Genomic DNA, 24385 nt, shown 5'->3' with positions numbered 1-24385 from the left:
AGAAATGACCTGCTCAACCGGACCTTGATAAATGGGCTCTGATGTGTTTCACGAGGTAGCTCATCAGACTGAGGGTTGACTACGTGTTTGATACAGTTGCCTAACAGGTATTCTACTGTGGGGGGTTAAGTACCTTGCTCAACGACAGGAGATGGTACATGTAATCAGAGAGCAGCCTCCCAGAGAGCCTCACTTATTTACACGTACATAGCGACGTCGCCAATTGTTGGTCATGGAAATGTTGTTAAGTCATGAAAAAGTGTCTCCAAAAAAGATTCCAGCTGTCAAAATGTGTATGAACGTTGGTATTGTTATAATGGGTTGGACTCATAGATTGCATGGAGAATGAGTGGATTTATGTGTTCATTTAAGCGCAGTCAAAAAGCAGGTGGATTATTTTAACATGGTCAAACAATGACCAAAGATGCCATTGCTGAGAGGAATTTGCATTGGATTCCTAATGAGTAAACTCTCTTTCGCAGCCAAACATGTCTCCTCTCTTGCCTGAGTCGTCGGTCAAAGAGAGCCCGTCCAAGGTGCTCCACCAGTATAGTAACAACATGTCCACACTGGACGTCCACTGCCTGGCCCAGCTGCAGCCCAAACAGTCGCCCCCCTCCAGCCCCCGTCTCATCTCCTTCCCCTCTGAGAAACCCAAGCCGGACACTCTCAAGGTGACGGTCAAATTCAAGCCAAGGCCCAGGGCGGTCCACTCAGCCAGCGGGGGAGGTGATATGTCGCCGCACCACCACAAGCGCTGGAAGGGCCTGCGTTGGCGCAAGTGGAGCGTGCACATTGTGGTTCCCACTAGGAGAACGCTGCTGTCCTCTCTGCCCAGTGAGGACGAGATGGACAAGCTGCTGAGGAAGCTGGGTGCCTCTCTGCGTCCTGATCCCCTTCCCCGCGACCTTCGACGTTGCTGCTTCTGCCACGAGGAGGGCGACGGTGTGACGGACGGGCCCGCCCGGCTCCTCAACCTGGACCTCGACTTGTGGGTGCACCTTAACTGCGCACTGTGGTCATCGGAGGTGTATGAGACGCAGGCAGGCGCCCTTATCAACGTGGAGCTGGCGTTACGGCGGGGCATGGCGGTGCGCTGTGCCTACTGCCAGCAGACGGGTGCCACCAGCCGCTGCCACCGGTTGCGCTGCGCCAATGCCTACCACTTCACATGCGCCCTCAAGGCCCAGTGCACCTTCTTCAAGGACAAGACCATGCTGTGCCACCTGCACCGGCCCCGGGGCATCGGCAGCGACAGGGCCGTGGCGCCCGCCACTAACGACCACGAGCTGCGCTGCTTCGCAGTGTTCCGCCGTGTCTACGTGCAGCGTGATGAGGCGCGGCAGATGGCCAGCATCATGCAGCGTGGCGAGCACCAGCACACGTTCCGTGTGGGCAGCCTGGTGTTCCACACTGTGGGTCAGCTGCTTCCTCAGCAGATGGCCGCCTTCCACTCGGCCAACGCCATCTTCCCCGTGGGCTACCGGGCCAGCCGCATCTACTGGAGCACGCGTCACGGCAACCGCCGCTGCCGCTACCTGTGCTCGGTGGAGGAGAACGAGGGCCGGCCGGAGTTTGTGGTGCGGGTGATGGAACAGGGCTACGATGACCTGGTGCTCACCGGCGCCTCACCCAAAGGTAAGGAGGCGTGGTGGGGTGAGAAACAGACGTGGGGGGGGTGGGGGGATGGTTGCAACAGAAAATGAAAATGTCCAGGTAGTCCCTCTCCGTTTCAGTCAGTTTTAATGTCCAGCTAGTCCATCTGTTTGTCAGTTTTCTTCCATGAAGTGCCTTATGAACATGACCTTATTGACCTCACCCCTGAATATCCATTTTGTTGTGTTGTAGGTGTCTGGGACAAGATTCTGGAGCCTGTGGCTGAGCGGCGTAACGAGTCTGGAACGCTGAAATTGTTCCCCGTCTACCTGAAGGGAGAGGACCTGTTTGGATTCACTGTCACTGCTGTCACCAGGATCGTGGAATCGGTAAGAGCAGAGATGGCAAGAGAGAGTAGAAGGTTTTAGGTGGGTGTATACAGTGCATTCGGAAAGTATTCAGACCCCTTGACTTTTTACACATTTTGTTACGTTAGACTTATTCACAAATTGATTCAATCATTTTTTCCCCCCTGAAAATCTAACACGATACCCCATAATGAAAAATAAAAAAATCAGGCCCTTTACTTACTTTGTTGAAGCACTTTTGGCAGCGATTACAGCCTTGAGTCTTCTTGGGTATGACGCTACAAGCTTGGCACACCTGTATTTGGGGAGTTTCTCCCATTCTTCTCTGCAGATCCTCTCAAGCTCTATCAGGTAGGATGGGGAGCGTCGCTGCACAGCTATTTTCAGGTCTCTGCAGACATGTTTGATCGGGTTCATGTCCGGGCTCTGGTCGGGCCAGTCAAGGACATTCAGAGACTTGTCCTGAAACCACTCCTGCGTTGTCTTGGCTGTGTGCTTAGGGTCGTTGTCCTGTTGGAAGGTGAGCAGATTTTCTTCAAGAATCTCTCTGTACTTTGCTCCGTTAATATTTCCCTCGATCCTGCCGAGTCCCTGCCACTGAAAAACATCCCCAAAGCATGATGCTGCCACCACCATGTAGGGATGGTGCCAGGTTTCCTCCAGACAGGACACTTGGCATTCAGGCTAAAGAGTTCAATCTTGGTGTCATCAGACCAGAGAATCTTGTTTCTCATGGTCTGAGTCCTTTAGATGCCTTTTGGCAAGCTCCAAGCGGGCTGTCATGTGGCTTCCGTCTGGCTACTCTACCATAAAAGCCTGATTGGTGGAGTCCTGCAGAGATGGTTGTCCTTCTGGAAGGTTCTCCCATCTCCACAGAGGAACTCTGGAGCGACCATCCGGTTCTTGGTCACCCCCCTGGTTCTTGGTCTCCCTCGATTGCTCAGTTTGGCTGGGCGGCCAGCGCTAAGAAAAGTTTGTGGTTCCAAACTTCTTCCAGTTAAGAATGATGGAGGCCACTGTGTTCTTGGGGACCTTCAATGCTGCAGAAATGTTTTGGTACCCTTCCCCAGATCTGTGCCTCGACACAATTCCTTCGACCTTATGGCTTGGTTTTTGCTCTGACATGCACTGTCAACTGTGGGACCTTATATAGACAGTTGTGTGCCTTTCCAAATCATGTCCAATCAATTGAATTTACCACAATTAAGTTGTAGAAACATCAAGGATGATCAACGGAAATAGGATGCACCTGAGCTCAATTTCGAGTCTTATAGCAAAGGTTCTGAATACTTATGTAAATAAGGTGTTTCATATTTTTAATACATTTGCAAACATTTCTAAAAACCTGTTTTCGATTTGTCTTTATGGAGTATTGTGTGTAGATTGAGGGAAAACATTTATTTAATCCATTTTAGAATAAGGCTGTAATGTAACAATTTGGAAAAAGGGAACAGGTCTGAATAATTTCCGAATGCACTGTAGCTAACCCAGTTTGGGTTTGAATTTTGAATTTTCTTCTCCAAGGCCATTGGTTTGGGTAAATCAAAACATTTTTGTTAAAAGCACCAATACAAAATAGCTTCAACTCCATGAAGTGCTTTGAAGGAAAAGGCTTTTCACAGGCACAGGAGGTTCTCCAGCAGACACTATTGGCTTTTCAGTTGATTATGAAAGCACTTTTTCAATCGAAGGTTAAGTGGTGTAAGACATTTCTTTAAAAAATTACCTGTAGGAAAAACTGTTCAATATATCCACTTACAAATCATAATGGCAACCTGCAATGCACTATTGAGTGTTTAAATTAAGTTTAAAACTTTTGGTCATTATAAACCCTCAAACCACTTAAATGTTAAAATATATATTTTTCATTATCTCTGTGTGTGTGTGTGTGTGTGTGTGTGTGTGTGTGTGTGTGTGTGTGTGTGTGTGTGGCGCGCACGCCTGGATCTCCCAGCTCCCTGGAGTGGAGGCCTGTGAAAGTTATACTTTCCGTTTTGGACGGAACCCTCTGATGGATCTCCCCTTGGCCATCAACCCAACTGGCAGTGCCCGCTCGGAACCCAAGACCTGCACCCATGTCAAGAGGTTGGTGTTAAGGTATTCTGTATGATTTTACACTTAACTTCCTGCCATGTTTGTTTTGGCCATTGTTTTAATCTCTGGAAAACGTTGTCTTTGTTCCATCCACAACGAGGTGTTTTCTCTCTTCTTCAGTATCTTCTTTATGCACGTTTTTTTAACGTCACTTCACAGATTCCTAGTTGTAGGAAACGAGTCATGAGGTTCCTTTGATTTAAATCAATGTAACAAAAACAACCGCTTTCCTCCATCACTCTTTTCTTGTGATGTCGTCATCCTTCATTGTCACGTCCATTTTCAGTCAATCTTGTACGTGTCACTGTTTTAGTGCTATATTAACCCATAATTCTGTTTATGTAAATTCTACTTTCTTATAAAGCTAGATGTTGGTATCCCTGCTAGAAAGGGTTCTGCTCTTAGCCACACAATAGCTGCCTCTCCACCCAATAACTAACTCCTACTTGATTCTCGTTTGGTGAAACTCTTACGGCCGCTTTCCCGGAGGCCCAAATTAAGCCTATTCCTGTACCTTTAAATGGACTGTCTCCATTAACAATGCCAGTTAGGAGTGGGCATAATCTGCGTTCAGGAAGCCCCCATACACAGTCCAACCCTACAAAAGTAGTACTGTAATTCTAACTTCCTGTTGTGGAAATGCTTCAGGGTGTCTCGTGTGTTTTGGCTTCTCCTCTTCCTGTAGATCTCACACTTTGTCCAGCACCGGCGGCTCCTCTAAATCCATGCAGACGGTTGGCAGCGTGGGTGTGGTGGAAGCACCAGAAGAGGTGACCCCCAAGCAGTTTGCATCCGTCCCCTTCCAGTACCGACGCATGAAGGCAGAGTGGAAGAGCAATGTGTACCTGGCGCGCTCCCGCATTCAGGTGGGCACCTTTGCCACTCTGTGCTAGGGCTACATGCGGTCTCTACACATCACTGATGCAGATTCAATATACTTCTCTAACTTATTAGAAACGTGTCATAAGCTATTTTGTTTTGATGTACATTGATTGGGTTATGACTGATATGGCAGCATTCATAGTAGTCGAGTTAAGTTGTTTGAGGTGTTGACCCGCACTGTGTCTGTCCTCGGGCAGGGGTTGGGTCTGTACGCTGCCAGGGACATTGAGTCCCACACCATGGTGATTGAGTACATCGGTACCCTCATTCGCAACGAGGTCGCCAACCGGATGGAGAAGATGTATGAATCCCAGGTGAGTTTAAATAGTCATTTTTACCACAAGACTAGATACACTACATGTGTAAGGCCATTCTGCTGTGTGCTTGATTTTATACACCTTTAAGCAACGGGTGTGGCTGACATAGCCGAATCCACTCATTTGAAGTGGTGTCTAAATACTTTTGGCCATGTATCCGGCCTCCTAAAAACATAGCGCCTCCAGAAAGTATTCACATTACAGCCTGAATATAAAATGTTGATATTTTTGTCACTGGCCTACACACAAACCCCATAATGTCAGTGGAATTGTTTACAAATGAAAAGCTGAAATATTTTGAGTCAATAAGTTACATGGACTCACTGTGTGCAATAAGTGTTTAACATGATTTTTGAGTGACTGCCTCATCTCTGTACGGTCCCTCAGTCGAGCAGTGAATTTCAAACAGATTCAACCACAAAGACCAGGGAGGTTTTCCAACGCCTCGCAAAGGGCACTCATGGGTAGATAAAACATTATTTACAAAAGCAGACATTGAATATCACTTTGAATAGTGTATAAATACACCCAGTCACTACAAAAGATACAGGTGTCCTTAACTCAGTTGACAGAGAGAAAGGAAACCCCTCAGGGATTTCACCATGAGGCCAATGGAGACTTAAAAACAGAGTTTAAATGGCTGTGATAGGAGAACACTGAGGATGGATCAACAACATTGTAGTTAGTGCATTCAGACCCCTTGACTTTTTCCACATTTTATTACGTTAGCCTAATTCTAAAATTGATTATAGTTTTTTTCCTCAATCGACACACAATACCCCATAATGACAAAGCAAAAACAAGTTTAGAAATGTGTTAATTTAAAAACACATTTACATAAGTATTCAAACCCTTTACTCAGTACTTTGTTGAAGCACCTTTGGCAGTGGTTACAGCCTCAAGTCTTCTTAGGTATGATGCTACAAGCTTGGCACACCTTTATTTGGGGAGTATCGCCTATTCTTCTCTGCAGATCCTCTCAAGCTCTGTCAGATTGGATGGGGAGCGTCGCTGCACAGATATTTTCAGGTCTCTCTAGAGATGTTAGATCGGGTTCAAGTCCCAGTCCAGGCTCTGGCTGGGCCACTCAGACACTTGTACCGAAGCCACTCCTGCGTTGTCTTGTCTGTGTGCTTAGGGTCGTTGTCCTGTTGGAAGGTGAACCTTCGCCCAGTCTGAGGTCCTGAGTGCTCTGGAGCAGGTTTTCATCAAGGATCTCTCTGTACTTTACTCCGTTCATCTTTCCCTCGATCCTGACTAGTCTCCCAGTCCCTGCAGCTGAAAAACATCCCCGCAGCATGATGCTGCTACCACCATGCTTCACTGTAGGGATGATGCCAGGTTTCCTCCAGATGTGACGCTTGGCATTCAGGCCAAAGAGTTCAATCTTGGTTTCATCAGACCAGAGAATGTTTCTCATGGTCTGAGAGTCCTTTAGGTGCCTTTTGGCAAACTCCAAGCGGGCTGTCATGTGCCTTTTACTGAGGAGAGGCTTCTGTCTGGTCACTACCATAAAGGCCTGATTGGTAGAGTGCTGTAGAGATGGTTGTCCTTCTGGAAGGTTCTCCCATCTCCACAGAGGAACTCTGAGTGACCATCGGGCTCTTGGTCAACTCCCTGACCAAGGCCCTTCTCCCCCAATTGCTCAGTTTGGCCAGGCGGCCAGCTCTAGGAAGAGGTTGGTGGTTCCAAACTTCTTCCATGTAAGAATGATGGAGGCCACTGTGTTCTTGGTGATCTTCAATGCTGCAGACATTGTTTCACTGTCATTACGGGGTGTTGTGTAGATGGGTGAGAGTCAATTTAATCCATTTTGAATTCAGGCTGTAACAAGTCGAGGGGGATGAATCATTTCTGAAGGCACTTTATCTACAAGACAAGCATGGCAATTTTGTATCTTACATATTTGATTCTATTGCTGTGCTGCAGAACCGTGGAGTCTACATGTTCCGCCTGGACAGTGAGCATGTCGTCGACGCCACCATAACAGGCGGACCAGCAAGGTGGGAGTTTCTACGTTCCAAATACATCATTTGACCCCCACTTATGTTACATTTCACTAGCATTTAGAAAAGTTGTTTACCCTTTATCATCCTCAGATATATCAACCACTCCTGTGCCCCCAACTGCATCACTGAGGCCGTGAGCTTGGAGAGAGGTGTTAAGATCGTCATCAGCTCCTGCCGTAATATCCAGAGAGGAGAGGAGGTAAGATATGTACCTTTCATTAACAATATTACTTTATATTGGGAGTAGAGACTGGGAATGAATTGCACTGTAGCTACCTCAAACATTAAGCTAACACATGAATAACAATGGTCTCGTCATATCAAGCATGCATTGATATCTTTATCAAAGTTTTGCATGTCGATAGAGCTGGATTGAACTGATTTCTCTCTCTTCTTCTTAGCTGTGTTACGACTACAAATTTGACCTGGAGGACGACCAGCATAAGATCCCTTGCCACTGTGGTGCAGTCAACTGTCGGAAATGGATGAACTAGAACAGAGTTGCAGGAAAAGACGGGCAACGACACTTTAAAATTACACACACACGTGCATTCCTTATAGGCTTGTTGGTTGATACGCTATTGCTTAAAAAAAAGAATTTATCGGGGGAAGAGACTGACCGCAGAACTGTTAGGGGAATCAAAAGGCAGAAAGACTATTTTTATAAAGGCAGTGAGCCGAGTCTTTCACTCTGCAAAAAAGAGTTGAGATGGATTTTTGTTAATATTAAAACGTGTGAGAGGGAAATGGGTTAAGGGATTGGGGCTGGGGTAGAATTCACCAGTTAACCAGGAGAGTTTTGTGCTGGCCACCGCCTTATTGAGTTAGAGAGGCAGGTCCTCCGGATTAAGAAATATATACATATATAGTTACAGAAATGTAGACGCCACTGAACAAGGAATGTACAGAGAGGACTTCCTTAGGGACAAAGCTAAGGGATTATTAACTTGCACTAAAAACAAAAAATTAGTTAAATACTTGATTCCATGAGTCAGTTTGTTTTTGATTTATGTAAAATAAGAGATTTTTTTCGTATTTATTATCAAATGAAGTTATTTTTTTAAATGAGGAGAAAGAGTCACCGGCAAACTGCAGCCCAGTCTAATCAGAACGTGTTACTATATACAATGTGTAAATATCTGTAAAAAAGGAAAGACGAAATTAAGTAAATAATCAGCCAAATGCTACCTTAGCTTCATGGATGATTCTTTTGTTTTTTTCAACAACAAAAAAGTATTTAAGAAGGATATCATTGTGCAGAATGTGTAAAAGTCCAGAGTATTTTTGTTTTATTTAGAATGTAGTTGTGTTGTCTAAAATTATGACCACTTGAAGAATGTTTTCTGTTTCTTTAATTTTACGACAATTTATTTGCATTGACACGCGCAATCTAAGAATTGCACAGAGCACCAATCAGAGACTGTTACATCCTAACCCTTAGTTAATCAGATTTGAACGTAGAATTAGAGAACTGTGAATTTAGGTTGGAAACCACCCACACCATCGGTTAGCTTCTTTAACTGTATCATACGCACAGTAGTCTGATTTACCCCATGCTGTTAATTAACAGACACATGTTTTAAAAATATGTCTTTCACTTACCAGTTGCAGGGGACTCCATTATGCTTTTGACAAAATTTGTTGTTTACATTTCTTTTGAAGAAGAAACATGCTGGGTAGTTGAGAAAAAAATTCTGATTTACTTCTTGACTCAATCACAAAAGTCAATCTGGTACTAGCATTTTTCTGACCAGTTTGAAATGAAGTTTTCATTTGTGTGCACAAAAGTCGGTATAAACAGTATGTATGTTTTCAAATTGTACATAATTTTCCCTCGTACAATATTCAGACCTCTTAACAGTATGTGTCTTTTCTTTGTCCTGTATAGTAGTATCTAATGTAAGAAAAAACATGGAAGGCTTTTAAAGTATACAGTGTGATGGGTTGTGGAATCAGATCATTTACAAAAAATAAAATATTTTACATCTGAAATTTGCTATTTCCTTTATCTCAGTTCCGTGCCACTTCTGTACTGTGGGAGGAAATGGACCAAACTTTAATGTCAATCAATTGCAAATTAGACAAGGCATGTTCATACTTCAATTAACATTTATTTGGTTGTCTCATTTGCAAAATAATTACTGAACTGCACAGCGCACATTTAGATAAGAAAAAAACTAAACAAATCATAGCTCACTAGAACAGTGCAGGACAGACGGCTAGTATGGATGACTTTGCTAGTATGATCCAAGTCTGCAATTTACTTTGGGAAATTGAAGACTATCCCTGCATTTCCATTTACCCTATTCAACATGATTTCCATAGACTGCACACAATGTTAATAAACCTGATGATGTATAAAGTAGAGCTAATGCAGTGTAGCCCAAGGCTCTCCAACCCTAATCTTGCATACCTGATTCTAATAATTAGCTGGTTGTAGAGCGGAATCGGGTTAGTTAAAACTGGGGTTGGCGCAAAAACCTACAGGAGGGTAGCTATCCAGGACCAGGGTTGGAGAGCCGATCAACATTTTCAAAGAAGTTGCTGTGCACAATTCAAGGGTATGACAGACAAATACATAACTTCAAACAAAATTCCAGTGAAATATTTGTACAATAGAAAGTTTCTGCCAAAGACAATTTTACTAAATAAAATAAAATAGTGAATGTCATAGTAATTCAAGTGGAACTGACAGCATTGTAACATGAAATCTGTTTGTCTACACCCCCAGGAAGATTTTTTTGTTTTACATTTCCACATATTCATAGAATGTTTGGGAATGACGTATAATGAGGCATTTGTGAAAATGTTAAAGCAATATAGAGTGGGAAACAGCTGTGCTTTTAGAGAGTTAGACACCAGTAAATAAAACCTAATCTGTCTTGTCCAGGACCGGAGACTCCGCAGACCGGTGCGCCGTAGGCTTATATGCAATTAAGCCATTTGCCACATGGGCCTGGCATAATTCACTTTGAACTGGACTGTGTTTACAGGCAGTAGTAACAGCGTGACTTTAGAATGCATTCGCCAAAAGCCATAAAATACACTTGAATCGATTTCTGCAAATATGTACAGTGCCTTCGGGAAGTATTCAGACCCCTTGACTTTGTTACATTACAACCTTATTCTAAAATGTATAACATAACTAAAATCACATTTACATAAGTATTCAGACCCTTTACTCAGTACTTCTTGGGTATGACGCTACAAGCTTGGCATGCCTGCATTTGTGTAGTTTCTCCCATTCTTCTCAGCAGATCCTCTCAAGCTCTGTCAGGTTGGATGGGGAGTGTTGCTGCACAGCTATTTTCAGGTCTCTCCAGAGATGTTTGTTTGGGTTCAAGGCTGGGCCACTCAAGGACATTGAGACTTGTCCCGAAACCACTCCTGTGTTGTCTTGTCTGTGTGCTTAGGGTCATTGTCCTGTTGGACGGTGAACATTCGCCCCAGTCTGAGGTCCTGAGCGCTCTGGAGCAGGTTTTCATCAAGGAGCTCACTTAACTTTGCTCCGTTCATCTTTGCCTCGATCCTGACTAGTCTCCCAGTCCCTGCCGCTGAAAAACATCCCCACAGCATGATGCTGCCAGGTTTCCTCCAGATGTGACGCTTGGCATTCAGGCCAAAGAGTTCAATCTTGGTTTCATCAGACCAGAGAATCTTGTTTCTCATGGTCTGAGATTCTTTAGGTGCCTTTCACTGAGGAGTGGCTTCCGTCTGGTCACTACCATTAAAGGCCTAATTAGTAGAGTGCTGCAGAGATGGTTGTCTTCCTGGAAGGTTCTCCCATCTCCACAAAGGAACTCTTGTCAGAGTGACCATCGGGTTCTTGGTCACCTCCCTTGCTATGTCTTGCTTTTCCTATGTTGCTCTGTGTGTGCTCACTGCTCATCGATTGTCTGTATTGTAATTGTTTTTAATAACCTGCCCAGGGACTGCGGTTGAAAATTAGCCGGCTGGCTAAAACCGGCACTTTTACTGAAAAGTTGATTAATGTGCACTGTCCCTGTAAAAATTAAACTCAAACCAAGGCCTTCCTCCCCCGTTTGGCCGGGCGGCCAGCTCTAGGAAGAGTCTTGGTGGTTCCAAACTTGTTCCATTTAAGAATAATGGAGGCCACTGTGTTCTTGGGGACCTTCAATGCTGCAGACATTTTTGGTACCCTTCCCCAGATCTGTGCCTTGACACAATCCTGTCTTGGAGCTCTACGTACAATTCCTTCGACCTCATTGGCTTGGTTTTTATTCCGACATGCACGGTCAACTGTGGGACCTTAGACAGGTCTGTGCCTTTCCAAATCATGTCCAATCAAATTAATTTACCAGAAGTGGACTCCAAGTTGTAGAAACATCAAGGATGATTAATGGAAACAGGTTGCACCTGAACTCAATTTCGAGTCTCATAGCGAAGGGTCTGAATACTTATGCAAATAACATTGTTTTTAATAAATTTGCAAAAAATGTTAACTCGTTTTCGCTTTGTCGTTATGGGGTAGTGTGTGTAGATTGCTGAGGATTAGATTAAGGCTGTAATGTAGAAGTCTGAATACTTTCCGAAGGCACTAAAATACCACGATAGTCCTCTTACATTTGGGAACTTCACGGTCCTATTGATCAAACAATAATGAAAAGGTAGGCTCTCTCTCTCACTCAGTTATGCACATCAACAAGGGGTGTGTTTGTAAATTCACTCGAGTGCGATCTGGGTGCTCCGGCCAAGGAGTAGGGTTGATCCGAGGCTTCTGACCTTACAACAGCACCCAAGCTAACTGGCTAAAGTTGGCTAGCTTGCTACTTCCAGACACCACTGACCATTTACTCACCCAAGCAGAGCTGGTTATGCTGTTTTCATGTTATCTAAAGTGTTGCTGACAATGTTTTTTTTACTGACTGCTCATTCATAAATTCCTCAGTTATTCTGCGCTATGGCACACTCAGACAAGAGTGCTCTGAAATTGGAGTAGATAGCATATCTCTGGCTAACTGGAGCCGTTCAAGCACAGCCTAGCTAACTCGCAAAGCGATTCACATTTCATGCTTGCTTAACAAATGACACCTGCATCCCTAGCCACAAAAAAATGATGCGGGGAAAAAGGTCACAAAAACATTTCTAGCCCAATGACCACTCAAAACCCTCCCAAAAGGCCTGAAAAGTAGCAAAACATTTTTCAGCGAGAGGAGTTGCCATATCTATACAATAAACCATTTTTCCATAATGCTATTGAGCCAATTAAGAAGGACTATCATAGTAAATTGTAATGACATTAGAACAAAATTTGTATGTGGCAAGAGAAAAGAATTGGCCCTTAAACTCGCTAGAATTTATCAATGGATGTCAATTTAACACGTTTGACAGCTTGGATTAAGCAATAAGGCACAAGGGGGTATGGTATATGGGCTAAGGGCTGTTCTTATGCAAGACAACGCAGAGCCGTTAACCGCTATATACCCACCAATGTTTTGTTTTACCCATGGTATATGGTCTGATATACCACGGCTTTCAGGGCTCAAACCAGGTTTCTAACTGTAATTATAAACTGGGTGATTTGAGCCCTGATTGGCTGAAAGCCATGGTATATCAGACTGAATACCACGGGTATGACATAACATGTATTTTTACTGCTCTAATTACGTTGGTAACCAGTTTATAATAGCAATATGGCCAATATACCACGGCTGTGTCCAGGCACTCCAACAGAAGCAAATGTATAATTCTCTGCATTTAGCTTGTCAGTTTCATTGAGAACTTTTCCCCATAAAAAGAACTACGTGAGAGAGTTCCATAACTTCCATTTCAAATTTCCACCCGGGCAGCCCCTGAGACCCAAGAACTGAGCATGCATAAAGCACTTCGCTTGATACCGTTGTCTTTAAGCAGTCAACATTGGAATGCAGTTTAAACCACTTCGGAGCGAATATATGTAATGTGCCCAGTCTTTTTCCAGTGCTTTGTGTGCATTATTTCTTGATTTGCATCAGTTCTAGCACATTAATGTTTTATGGAAAAAGGTGTTTCCATAATGAAAACGTAATTACCTACCTACAACTGGTAAAAAGTTGCCACAACGAGCGCACGTGCTGCTCGCTCTCCTCTTGCTCACGTGACTCAGCCAATAACTCTAGTGCTCTCAACACACACTCCTTTGGTCCTCCCCACCACTCACTCAGCAACAGCCTGCCTCACTGCCTGACAGTCAGCAGCAGGTCTCAGCAAAAAACATTTTTTAAGAGAAATGCCATGGCAGCCGCAGTGCAACTTAGCCCAAAAACCCACAACCAATACATTTTCACCCACAACATCGTTTTCAAAGTGGAGGTAAAACTGCAAACATGGCAACAATGGGTCACCCACTCCTCCAATGGCATGACATCTTCCAAATGTTAGGCTCTGTGTTTTTAGCTTGCTAAATAAATAGATACGCCAGGTTGATTGTATTGACATTCCCAGCCTGAGTTACATTCATCCATTTTTGTCCAAAATATTGAGTCATTGAAACTAACAGTGCATCCTGATTGGGTGGATGCAGCAAACTATAGTGTAGCAGACCAGCTGTGATTTACAGTCTGATAGCAGTATTTCTGGTATTGGTGAATTATAGTAATTCATGCATTGAACTGCATCCAGCTATTCTGCCAACAATGGCTTACTGTACGTCATGGAATTTTCAGTCATAAACCTTTATAAAGTTGGTTTTGATATTGTTGACTGATGATTGTCTGTTTCATATCTGAAAAGTAGTTAAAACGCTGCCAATTCCACTTAAATAACAGATTGTAATAAGTACAGAATAAAATTATTCTAAAACCAGGGTCCTAATACTGGTAGTCCAAAGTTCTTAGTAAACACTTTTTTGGGACTTACACAATATTAATTGTCTAATGCAAGACTGCTGTGCAAATTTGATAAAATTCATTTAAACATGATTGTACAATTTTTTTTAAATCACATTCTAAAACATAGGACAAGGAATAGATTGTTCTCAGGGAAAAGAATGGAGTACTAATTTTCAATAGGGGGAAGTCATACAAATGCAGTTGAGACTACAGTGTACTTACTCTGTGCACTTCAGGGGGGCTGGAACCAGTTCTGAAGACAAACAAAATTCGTTCTCCAAGTCTTCAAGAAGACAGTCCGTATAATTAGTTCCATCCCCATTTCCTTGTCACAGCAGCAGTGTGCAGTATTCCCCCTCCATCCAGAGGGGGCAGTCAATGTCTGGAACGTTACTAGTCGTGGCGTATCAACATCAGCCCTCCAACTGCCACTGCTGGGACTGAGAGCCATCACAGATCGCCATGGTAACGTATCCCTTGGGGCTGATTGTGTCGACCACGGCCAGGCATTGGCCCACTGAGACTTGATATAGCCGGTTGCTCTTCTGGAGATGGTTGGAGGAAGACGGGGCCATGTGTTACATAGAGAATGGAGGGAGAGGAGAGCCATTGGAGACTTTATATAAGCATTTTCTACTGATTCCAAAACAGCATTACTGTACCTAATAAAAAGGTTAGTGCAGTAGCCCAGAGCCAACTGGTGGTGGTCGAGTAGAAGTTGCCCTTCTTGCCATCATCATGATGCCCCATGGTACCAGCCAGTATAAAAACCACAGTAATACTGTAGTATTAGTTATATCAGTACTGGTCTGGTGGTGGTCGCAGTCATTACTATAGTCTTATCTGCCTATACAGATATGGGGACAGTGTGGTTGAGTGAGGGCAGGGGGTCTAGTTAACTCACCCCCAGGGTCCACTGCTGGGAGCCTCCTGAGCCGTGACACTTCATGAGACGGGGCGGGTCAGACGAGCGGATTTCGGACATGTCCAGACACAGCAGGCCAGTCAGGATCAACTCGTGCTCCTCATCATAGACCCACTCCTAAGGAAGGGAGGGACAGCGAAAGTGGGTGAGTGAGAAAGAAAGGCCGATGGATTCTATACTGTACAGCGACTAAAGAAAGTATTCACCCACCTTGACTTTCCACATGTTGCGTTACAGCCCAAATGTAAATTGTGTAGGCCAGTGACACACACAATACCCCATAATGTCAAAGTGGAATTATATTTTTCAAAATGTTAACCAAAAGTATTCAACCCCTTTGTTACGGCAAGCCTAAATAAGTTCAGGAGTAAACATTTGATTAACAAGTTGCATGGACTCACTCTGTGTGCAACAATAGTGTTGAACATAATTTTTTAATGACTACCTCATTTCTGTAACCCACCCATACAATTATCTGTAAGGTCCCTCAGTGAATTTGAAACACAGATTCAACCACAAAGACCAGGGAGGTTTTCCAATGCCTCGCAAAGAACGGTGTCTATACATTTAAAAAAATAATAATAATCTACTCCATTTTTTCAAGCATAGGCAAAATCCTAGAGGAAAACCTGGTTCAGTCTGCTTTCCACCAGACACTGGGAGATTAATTCACCTTTCACAGCAGGACAATAACCTTAAACACAAGGCCAAATCCACAGTTGAAGTCGGAAGTTTACATACACTTAGGTTGGAGTCATTAAAACTTGTTTTTCAACCACAACACAAATTTCTTGTTAACAAACTATAGTTTTGGCAAGTCGGTTAGGACATCTACTTTGTGCATGACACAAGTAATTTTTCCAACAATTGTTTACAGACAGATTATTTCACAATTCCAGTGGGTCAGATGTTTACATACACTAAGTTGACTGTGCCTTTAAACAGCTTGGAAAATTCCATAAAATTATGTCATGGCTTTAGAAGATTCTGATAGGCTAATTGATATCATTTGAGTCATTTGGAGGTGTACCTGTGGATGTATTTCAAGGCCTACCTTCAAAGCACTGCCTCTTTGCTTGACATCATGGGAAAATCAAAAGAAATCAGCCAAGACCTCAGAAAAAAAATGGTAGACCTCCACGGGTCTGGTTCATCCTTGGGAGCAATTTCCAAACGCCTGAAGGTACCACGTTTATCTGTATAAACAATAGTACGCAAGTATAAACACCATGGGACCACGCAGCCGTCATACCTCTCAGGAAGGAGACACGTTCTGTCTCCTAGAGATGAACGTACTTTGGTGCGAAAAGTGCAAATCAATCCCAGAACAACAGCAAAGGATGCTGGAGGAAACAGATACAAAAGTATCTATATCCACAGTAAAACGAGTCCTATATCGACATAACCTGAAAGGCTGCTCAGCAAGAAAGGCGGCACTGCTCCAAAACCGCCATAAAAAAGCCAGACTACGGTTTGCAACTGCACATGGAGACAAAGATTGCACTTTTTGGAGAAATGTCCTCTGGTCTGATGAAACAAAAATAGAACTGTTTGGGCATAATGACCACCGTTATGTTTGGAGAAAAGAGGGGGATGCTTGCAAGCCGAAGAACACCATCCCAACTGTGAAGCATGGGGGTGGCAGCATCACGTTGTGAGGGTGCTTTACTGCAGGAGGGACTGGTGCACTTCACAAAATAGATGGCATCATGAGGGAGGAAAATTGTGAATATATTGAAGCAACATCTCAAGACATCAGTCAGGAAGTTAAAGCTTGGTCGCAAATGGGTCTTCCAAATGGACAATGACCCCAAGCATACTTCCAAGTTGTGGCAAAATGGCTTAAGGACAACAAAGTCAAGGTATTGGAGTGGCCATCACAAAGCCCTGACCTCAATCCTATAGAAGATTTGTGGGCAGAACTGAAAAAGCATGTGCGAGCAAGGAGGCCTACAAACCTGACTCAGTTACACCAGCTCTGTTAGGCGGAATGGGCCAAAATTCACCCAACTTATTGTGGAAGGCTACCCGAAACGTTTGACCCAAGTTAAATAATTTAAAGGCAATGCTACCAAATACTAATTGAGTGCATGTAAACTTCTGACCCACTGGGAATGTGATAAAGAAATAAAAGCTGAAATAAATCACTCTACTATTATTCTGACATTTCACATTCTTAAAATGAAGTGTTGATCCTAACTGACCTAAGACAGGGAATTTTCACTAGGATTAAATGTCAGAGTTTAAATGTATTTGGCGTATGTAAACTTCCGACTACCAAGAAGAGCTGTTCCTGAGTGGCTGAATTACAGTTTTGACTGAAATCTGTATGAAAATCTATGGGAAAACCTGCAAATGGCTGTCTATCGATGATCAACTTGACAGAGCTTGAAGAATTTAAAATAGAATGTGCAAATATTGTACAATCCAGGTTTACCTAGATTGACTCCGATGTTATCGCTGCCAAAAGTGCTTCTACATAAAAAAATTGCTGAGTTTATGTCCTCTCACTGTCAACTGTGTTTATTTTCAGCAAACTTAACATGTGTAAATATTTGTATGAACATAATTCAACAACTGAGACACAAACTGAACAAGTTCCACAGACATGTGACTAACAGAAATGGAATAATGTGTCCCTGAACAAAGGGGGAGGTCAAAAGTAACAGTCAGTATCTGTCGTGGCCACCAGTTGCATTAAGTACTGCAGTGCATCTCCTCCTCATGGACTGCACCAGATTTGCAAGTTCTTGCCGTGGGATGTTACCCCACTCCTCCACCAAGGCACCTGCAAGTTCCTGGACATTTCTGGGGGGGAATGGCCCTAGCCCTCACCCTCCAATCCAACAGGTACCAGACGTGCTCAATGGGATTGAGATCCGGGCTCTTCGCTGGCCATGGCAGAACACTGACATTCCTGTCTTGCAGGAAATCATGCACAGAACGAGCAGTATGGCTGGTGGCATTGTCATGCTGGAGAGGTACCACATGAGGGAGGAGGATGTCTTCCTGTCTGGGTTGGCGCCCCCCCGGGCTGAGATCTTTGTGGGCTATACTCGGCCTTGTCCCGGGATGGTATGTTGGTGATTGGAGATATCCCTCCAGTGGTGTGGAGGCTGTGCTTTGGCAAAGTGGGTGGGGTTATATCCTACCTGTTTGGCCCTGTCCGGGGGTTTCATCGGATGGGGCCACAGTGTCTCCTGACCCCTCCTGTCTCAGCCTCCAGTATTTATGCTGCAGTAGTTTATGTGTCGGGGGGCTAGGGTCAGTCTGTCACATCTGGAGTATTTCTCTTGTCTTTTCCGGTGTCCTGTGTGAATTTAAATATGCTCTCTAATTCTCTTTCTCTCTTTCTTTCTTTCTTTCTTTCTTTCTTTCTTTCTTTCTTTCTTTCTTTCTTTCTCTCTCTCTCTCGGAGGACCTGAGCCCTAGGACCATGCCTCAGGACTACCTGGCTTGATGACTCCTTGCTGTCCCCAGTTCACCTGTCCGTGCTGCTGCTCCAGTTCCAACTGTTCTGCCTGCAGCTATGGAACCCTACCTGTTCACCAGACATGCTACCTGTCCCAGACCTGCTGTCCCAGACCTGCTGGAACCCTGACCTATTCACCGGATGTGCTACCTGTCCCAGACCTGCTGTTTTCAACTCTCTAGAGACAGCAGGAGCGGTAGAGATACTCTCAAAGATCGGCTATGAAAAAGCCAACTGACACTTACTCTTGTGTTACTGACTTGTTTCACCCTCGACAACTACTATGATTATTATTATTTGACCATGCTGGTCATTTATGAACATTTGAACATCTAGGCCATGTGCTGTTATAATCTCCACCCGGCACAGCCAGAAGAGGACTGGCCACCCCTCATAGCCTGGTTCCTCTCTAGGTTTCTTCCTAGGTTTTGGCCTTTCTAGGGAGTTTTTCCTAGCCACCGTGCTTCTACACCTGCATTGCTTGCTGTTTGGGGTTTTAGGCTGGGTTTCTGTACAGCACTTTGAGATATCAGCTGATGTAAGAAGGGCTATATAAATACATTTGATTTGATTTGAGTCTTCCCTGTAACGCTCAGTCCGATGATGCTATGACGGACCCTCCACCTCCAAGTTGATCTCACTCCAGAGTACAGGCCTCGGTGTAACGTTCATTCCTTCGACGATAAATGCGAATCCGACAATCACCCCTGGTAAGACAAAACCACGACTCGTCAGTGGAGAGCACTTTTTGCCAGTCCTGTCTGGTCCAGCGACGGTGGGTTTGTGCCCATAGACGACGTTGTTGCCGGTGATGTCTGGTGAGGACCTACCTTACAACAGGCCTACAAGCACTCAGTCCAGACTCTCTCTCAGCCTATTGTGGACAGTCTGAGCACTGATGGAGAGATTGTGCATTCCTGGTGTAACTCAGGCAGTTGTTGTTGCCATCCTGTACCAGTCCCGCAGGTGTGATGTTCGGATGTACCGATCCTGTGCAGGTGTTGTTTTTTGTTTTGTTTTTTCTTCTTTTTTTCTTCCTTTTTTAAATTATTTATTTCAAAAAACGCAAGGAAGGGGTAACATTAAAGTATTAGAACATGAAGGACAAACAATACAGCATCAAGACACTATCAAACATGTATCAGTTTTTCCGCAACAAAGCCATCCTTATGTGTGAGGGTGTGTGTGCATGATAGTGATATAAAATGTCAGTTTCCTTTTTCATGATCACAGCCTTGTGAAACCCGAACCCTCCAAGATCCCCCCCATAGTTCCCCAATAGCTGTCCCTCAACCATTCGAGACCCCTCCTACAGCCCCCCCCCCCACCCGAAGAAAAATAATACAAAATACAATTAATTCCATTCCCCACCCCCAATGCACCAACAACCAAGAGAATGAACTAAAGAGTAAAAAGGATAAGACAGAAGAAAACAGCAAACAACAATGCAAAAAAAGAATACAAAGCACATCAAGGACAACTGAAATCATAACAGCAATGCCTACGTTCTATGTTTCTGTGCATGTCTGGCACTATTACATGAATGTGTGTGTTCCTGTATGTGTTTATTTGAATGAGAGTGTGTGTATGCCCAGTCAAAACTGTTCGCTGCTCTGGCACCCCAATGGTGGAACAAGCTCCCTCACGACGCCAGGACAGCGGAGTCAATCACCACCTTCCGGAGACACCTGAAACCCCACCTCTTTAAGGAATACCTGGGATAGGATAAAGTAATCCTTCTAACCCCCCCTTAAAAGATTTAGATGCACTATTGTAAAGTGGTTGTTCCACTGGATATTATAAGGTGAATGCACCAATTTGTAAGTCGCTCTGGATAAGAGCGTCTGCTAAATGACTTAAATGTAAATGTAAATGTACAAACACCTGCACGGCATCAGCCTCAGGCAAACCGGCATTAGTTGTAAAAACACTGCCACTTAGTGTCATTCAAATGTACTTTTATTATGTTTTATTTTGACTTGTTTTCCCCTTTATCTTTTGACCATCATTCTCTCTCACACACAGCAACTCCACTCCCACTTGTCTCCAATTCCACATATCAACCCTTAGCTTATCCCATCTATCTCTGCTGGCTACCCACTTCGTGTTTCTACGCAACACATATCTTTCAACTATGCTATGATGTTTAACGTACAATTTCTATCTAATCAAATATAATCTACAGATTGTGTGTTGACGATAAATACTTTTACCAAGAGTATTAGTATATTAGTAATTGACTGACCCGGTCTCTCCAGATCTCCTAAGAGTACTATTTCTGGGGTCAATTTTAGATCAATGCTATGCATTTTCAGCCATTCCTGAACCTGAGACCAGAAACAGGCTACCTGAGGGCAATACCAAAATAAATGGTCTATTGATTCTGTATCCTCTATATAATAATTTTAGCTGAAAAGCACGAAGTCTTGAATCTTGCGTTTTATATATCAACTCATACACCCTGTACCATGGAATCGGTACATCAAAAATCTCTTCCCAACTATTTTGCAATCTGTATGGCACAGTTGTCAACATCCTGGTCCTCAAATGAAACTGGTATACTTTCCTATTTATGCTATTTCTATTTTTCCGCCAGTTTTGATCCTTTATATTGGGCAGACAGACCAGTTCCCTACCTCCTCCCGCTGCCACCCGCCTCCATTTTTGGGGCAATGCTGTAATCAATTGGTTGTACTCTTGGATTGAGCAGACCTTCCCGTACAATTCTGATAACTCCATGAAGGACATAAATTATATTGTAATGGTAGAGTTAAGAACAAAATACCCTTTTCACACATCTTTCCCATAAATACAGGTATTTAATCAACCAACACATTTGAGTTAAGCCATAATATTTGTTCTATCTTTTCAGGGGGATGAAATTGTAGCCAGCTCTGCAATGCTTGTTTGAAAAAGACAGATACTTTTAAAAAAGTATCATTTTCAATTCAAAAATGAGACATGGCAATCTGCACAAAGGCAAAAAGTTAATTTTTAAACAATGGATGAACTTTTATTAATCTACTTGAGAACCATTTAGGGTTCAAATAAAACTTTTGAATGAGTGAAGCTTTTAGAGAGAGGTTTAGTGCTTTTATATTTAATAATCTCAACCCACATTTTTTTTTTTTAATCAGGGCAATTTTTCCTTAAATAGACAGGTATTTACCTCTCCATGGTTGCAGGATCTTGTCTATTTTTACAAGTTTTCTATTGAAATTCATTGTGGAGAGCTTATTTATATATTTTGTGATATGAATACCGAGTATGTCTACTTCACCATCAGCCCATTTTATAGGTAAGCTGCAAGGTAATGTAAAAGTTGTATTTAAGGATCCAATACGTAATATTGTACACTTATCATAATTAGGTTTTAGTCCAGAGAGTACAGAAAAGTTATCTAGATCTTTAATGAGACATTGCAGGGATCTAGCTTGCGGACTTAACATAAAACTTGAGTCATCGGCATACATGGACACCTTGTTTTTAAGCCTTGGATTTCTAATCCTCTAATGTTGTTATTGGATCTGATTTTAATAGCTAGCATTTCGATGGCCATAACGAATAGATATGGTGACAGCGGACACCCTTGTTTAACTACTCTTGACAATTCAAAACTCTGAGAAGTAGCCGTTATTTACTATTTTACACCTGGGGTTGCTATACATTATTTTTACCCATTTTATAAGAGAATTACCAAAATTGAAAAACATCCAGGCATTTATAAATAAAATCCAGTCTTACTTTATCAAATGCCTTTTCAAAATACCATTCCTGGCTTATATATTTCATGATGTTCTATTATTTCTCGTAGTTGTCGTATATTATCTCCAATGTATCGTCCATGTAAAAAAAAACAGTCTGATCAGAATGAACAATACCTGGTAAAACCCTTTTAATTCTGAGTGCTATTCATTTTGATAGTATTTTTGCTTCACAACATTGAAGTATAAGGGGCCTCCAGTTTTTTTTAGATAGACCGGATCTTTATATTTGCCATCTGGGTCTTGTTTTAATAATAGAGAAATCAGACCTTCCTGCTGAGTACCTGACAGACTACCATTTCTATAGGAGTAGTTAAAACAAACTAACACTGGAGCTTTTAGTATATCAAAAAATACTTGATATACCTCTACCGGTATGCCCATCAAGCCCTGAGGTTTTTCCAGACTGAAAGGATGTGATAGCCTCAAAAAGTTCTTCCTCTGTAATTTGGCCTTCACACTGATCTTTCTGTACATTTGTTAATTTTCCATTTGTTATATTATTTGGAAAGAATTCCTTACCGTAATCTTCATTCAGTGGAAGAGGATGAGTATCGTTTTTATTGCTATCTACCTGTACTATTAGTTCATGGATTTCCCTTCTTAGTCTTGTTAGTTTAGCCAGATACTGCTTTTTTAATATTGATGAATATTGAATTGAATGACCCCTTAAGGTATATTTAAAGGTATCCCAAACAATAAGGGGATTTGCTTAACCTATATTATACAGGAAAAATTCAGTTATAAATTATTTTGTCTTAGTTAAAAATAAGTTGTCCTCCAGTAAACGTTGATTAAATTTCCAATATCCCCATCCACGTGGAAAATCTATAAGAGTTATGTGAATGCCAATTAGATGATGATGCGATCGCATTCTGTCTCCTATAAAAAAAATGTTAACCTTTGATGCAAGAGAGAAAGAGACAAGAAAGTAGTCAAGACGACTAGCTTGATTAAGTCTCCTCCATGTATATCTCACTAGGTCGGGGTTTTTCAGTGTCCAAATATCCACTATTTCTAATGTGTCCATAATATTTGTGATTTCCTTAAGGGCATGGTGATGATAGTTTGTAGAGTGATTTCCTTTACGGTCCATTGAGGTACTTAACACTGTGTTATTGTCTCCTACCATAATGATTAGATCATGTGTTGCCTGTAAGTTCAATAAATTGGTATGTTTTCGAAGAAGTGTGGATCATCCTTATTTGGACCATATAGATTAATGAGCCAAATCTCTTTTTTGTCCACTTTCATATTCAAAAGAATCCACCTTCCTTGCGAATCATTCCTGATTATTTGCACATTCAGATTGAAATTTTTGTTAATTAATATCATCACACCCTTTGAGTTCCTTTGTCAATGAAAGAAAATTATTTCACACCCCCATTCCTTTTTCCATGCAACTTCCTCTAAGGATGTAGAGTGAGTTTCCTGTAAAGAGTATATGTTATATTCCTTTTCTTTTAGAGATGTAAAGACTGATCTTTTTTTATAATCTGCCAAACCGTTACAATTATAACTAGCTATACTTATTTCACCCCTTACCATAACGAGATACTATTCTCAGTCTAAATTGACCATAATTAGTTATTGTAAAGATACTGCCATCAGAGGTATTATAAAAGGTCAAAACTAGAGCTTTCAAATGTCTGATATTTAGAATTCAAGAAATAGGTTCTAGCAATATTTTTTTATTCCCTTGCCTGTGAGCCAATACCACAGATGTTAGAAAATTGAGACAAATTAGGTTTGTAACAAATTTGAGTAGGTTGATGTGTATGATATTGGATATGATATAATGAGTGTGTATGATGTCTGTATAAGAGTAAGACTATAATGTGTGATGTATACTATAATGTATAAATAATAACTCTGCCAATTTGCATGTTTGAGTGTCTGTGTGTAACATGTAGTGCGTATAGCCTTAATATTCATAATTGTAATCCATATCGTATCACCATCATAGTTGCATCATAATTACCTTTAACATCATTGAAAAACACATCCCAGCATTTCCATAGCAATTGACGTTTCACATGATCGTGAAAAAGACCTTGCATTACTCTAGAGATGGCTTCACTACAGTACAAATGTATTCCGTACAATATGTTATTATTCTCCAATGCCC

General features: G+C 42.4%; 2 protein-coding genes across 6 annotated transcripts in view; one reads left to right on the top strand and one right to left on the bottom strand.

The window, feature by feature from the left end:
• LOC106590429 (histone-lysine N-methyltransferase 2C) overlaps positions 1-9258 on the top strand; it is a 206257-nt gene extending 196999 nt beyond the window's left edge. The window contains exons 43-50 of the mRNA XM_082970632.1: positions 483-1638; positions 1849-1985; positions 3919-4049; positions 4744-4924; positions 5138-5254; positions 7187-7260; positions 7357-7465; positions 7668-9258. Of these exons, the coding sequence (XP_082826758.1) occupies positions 483-1638; positions 1849-1985; positions 3919-4049; positions 4744-4924; positions 5138-5254; positions 7187-7260; positions 7357-7465; positions 7668-7760 (1998 nt within the window). The 3' untranslated portion in view covers positions 7761-9258. The remainder of the gene's footprint in view (positions 1-482; positions 1639-1848; positions 1986-3918; positions 4050-4743; positions 4925-5137; positions 5255-7186; positions 7261-7356; positions 7466-7667) is intronic.
• A 99-nt stretch (positions 9259-9357) lies between these two features.
• The window catches only part of LOC106590430 (polypeptide N-acetylgalactosaminyltransferase 11), a 100201-nt gene continuing 85173 nt past the window's right edge, over positions 9358-24385 (bottom strand). For all 5 annotated transcript variants that reach the window (XM_082970752.1, XM_014181465.3, XM_014181464.3 and 2 more), the window contains 2 exons: positions 15001-15138; positions 9358-14641 (listed from right to left, as the gene is read on the bottom strand). In XM_082970752.1, the coding sequence (XP_082826878.1) occupies positions 14510-14641; positions 15001-15138 (270 nt within the window). In that variant the 3' untranslated portion in view covers positions 9358-14509. The remainder of the gene's footprint in view (positions 14642-15000; positions 15139-24385) is intronic.

The sequence above is a fragment of the Salmo salar genome, chromosome 29, assembly GCF_965601325.2.
Source record: "Salmo salar chromosome 29, fSalSal1, whole genome shotgun sequence".
Classification (NCBI taxonomy): Eukaryota; Metazoa; Chordata; class Actinopteri; order Salmoniformes; family Salmonidae; genus Salmo; species Salmo salar.
This window is presented reverse-complemented; position numbering and strand designations above follow the sequence as displayed.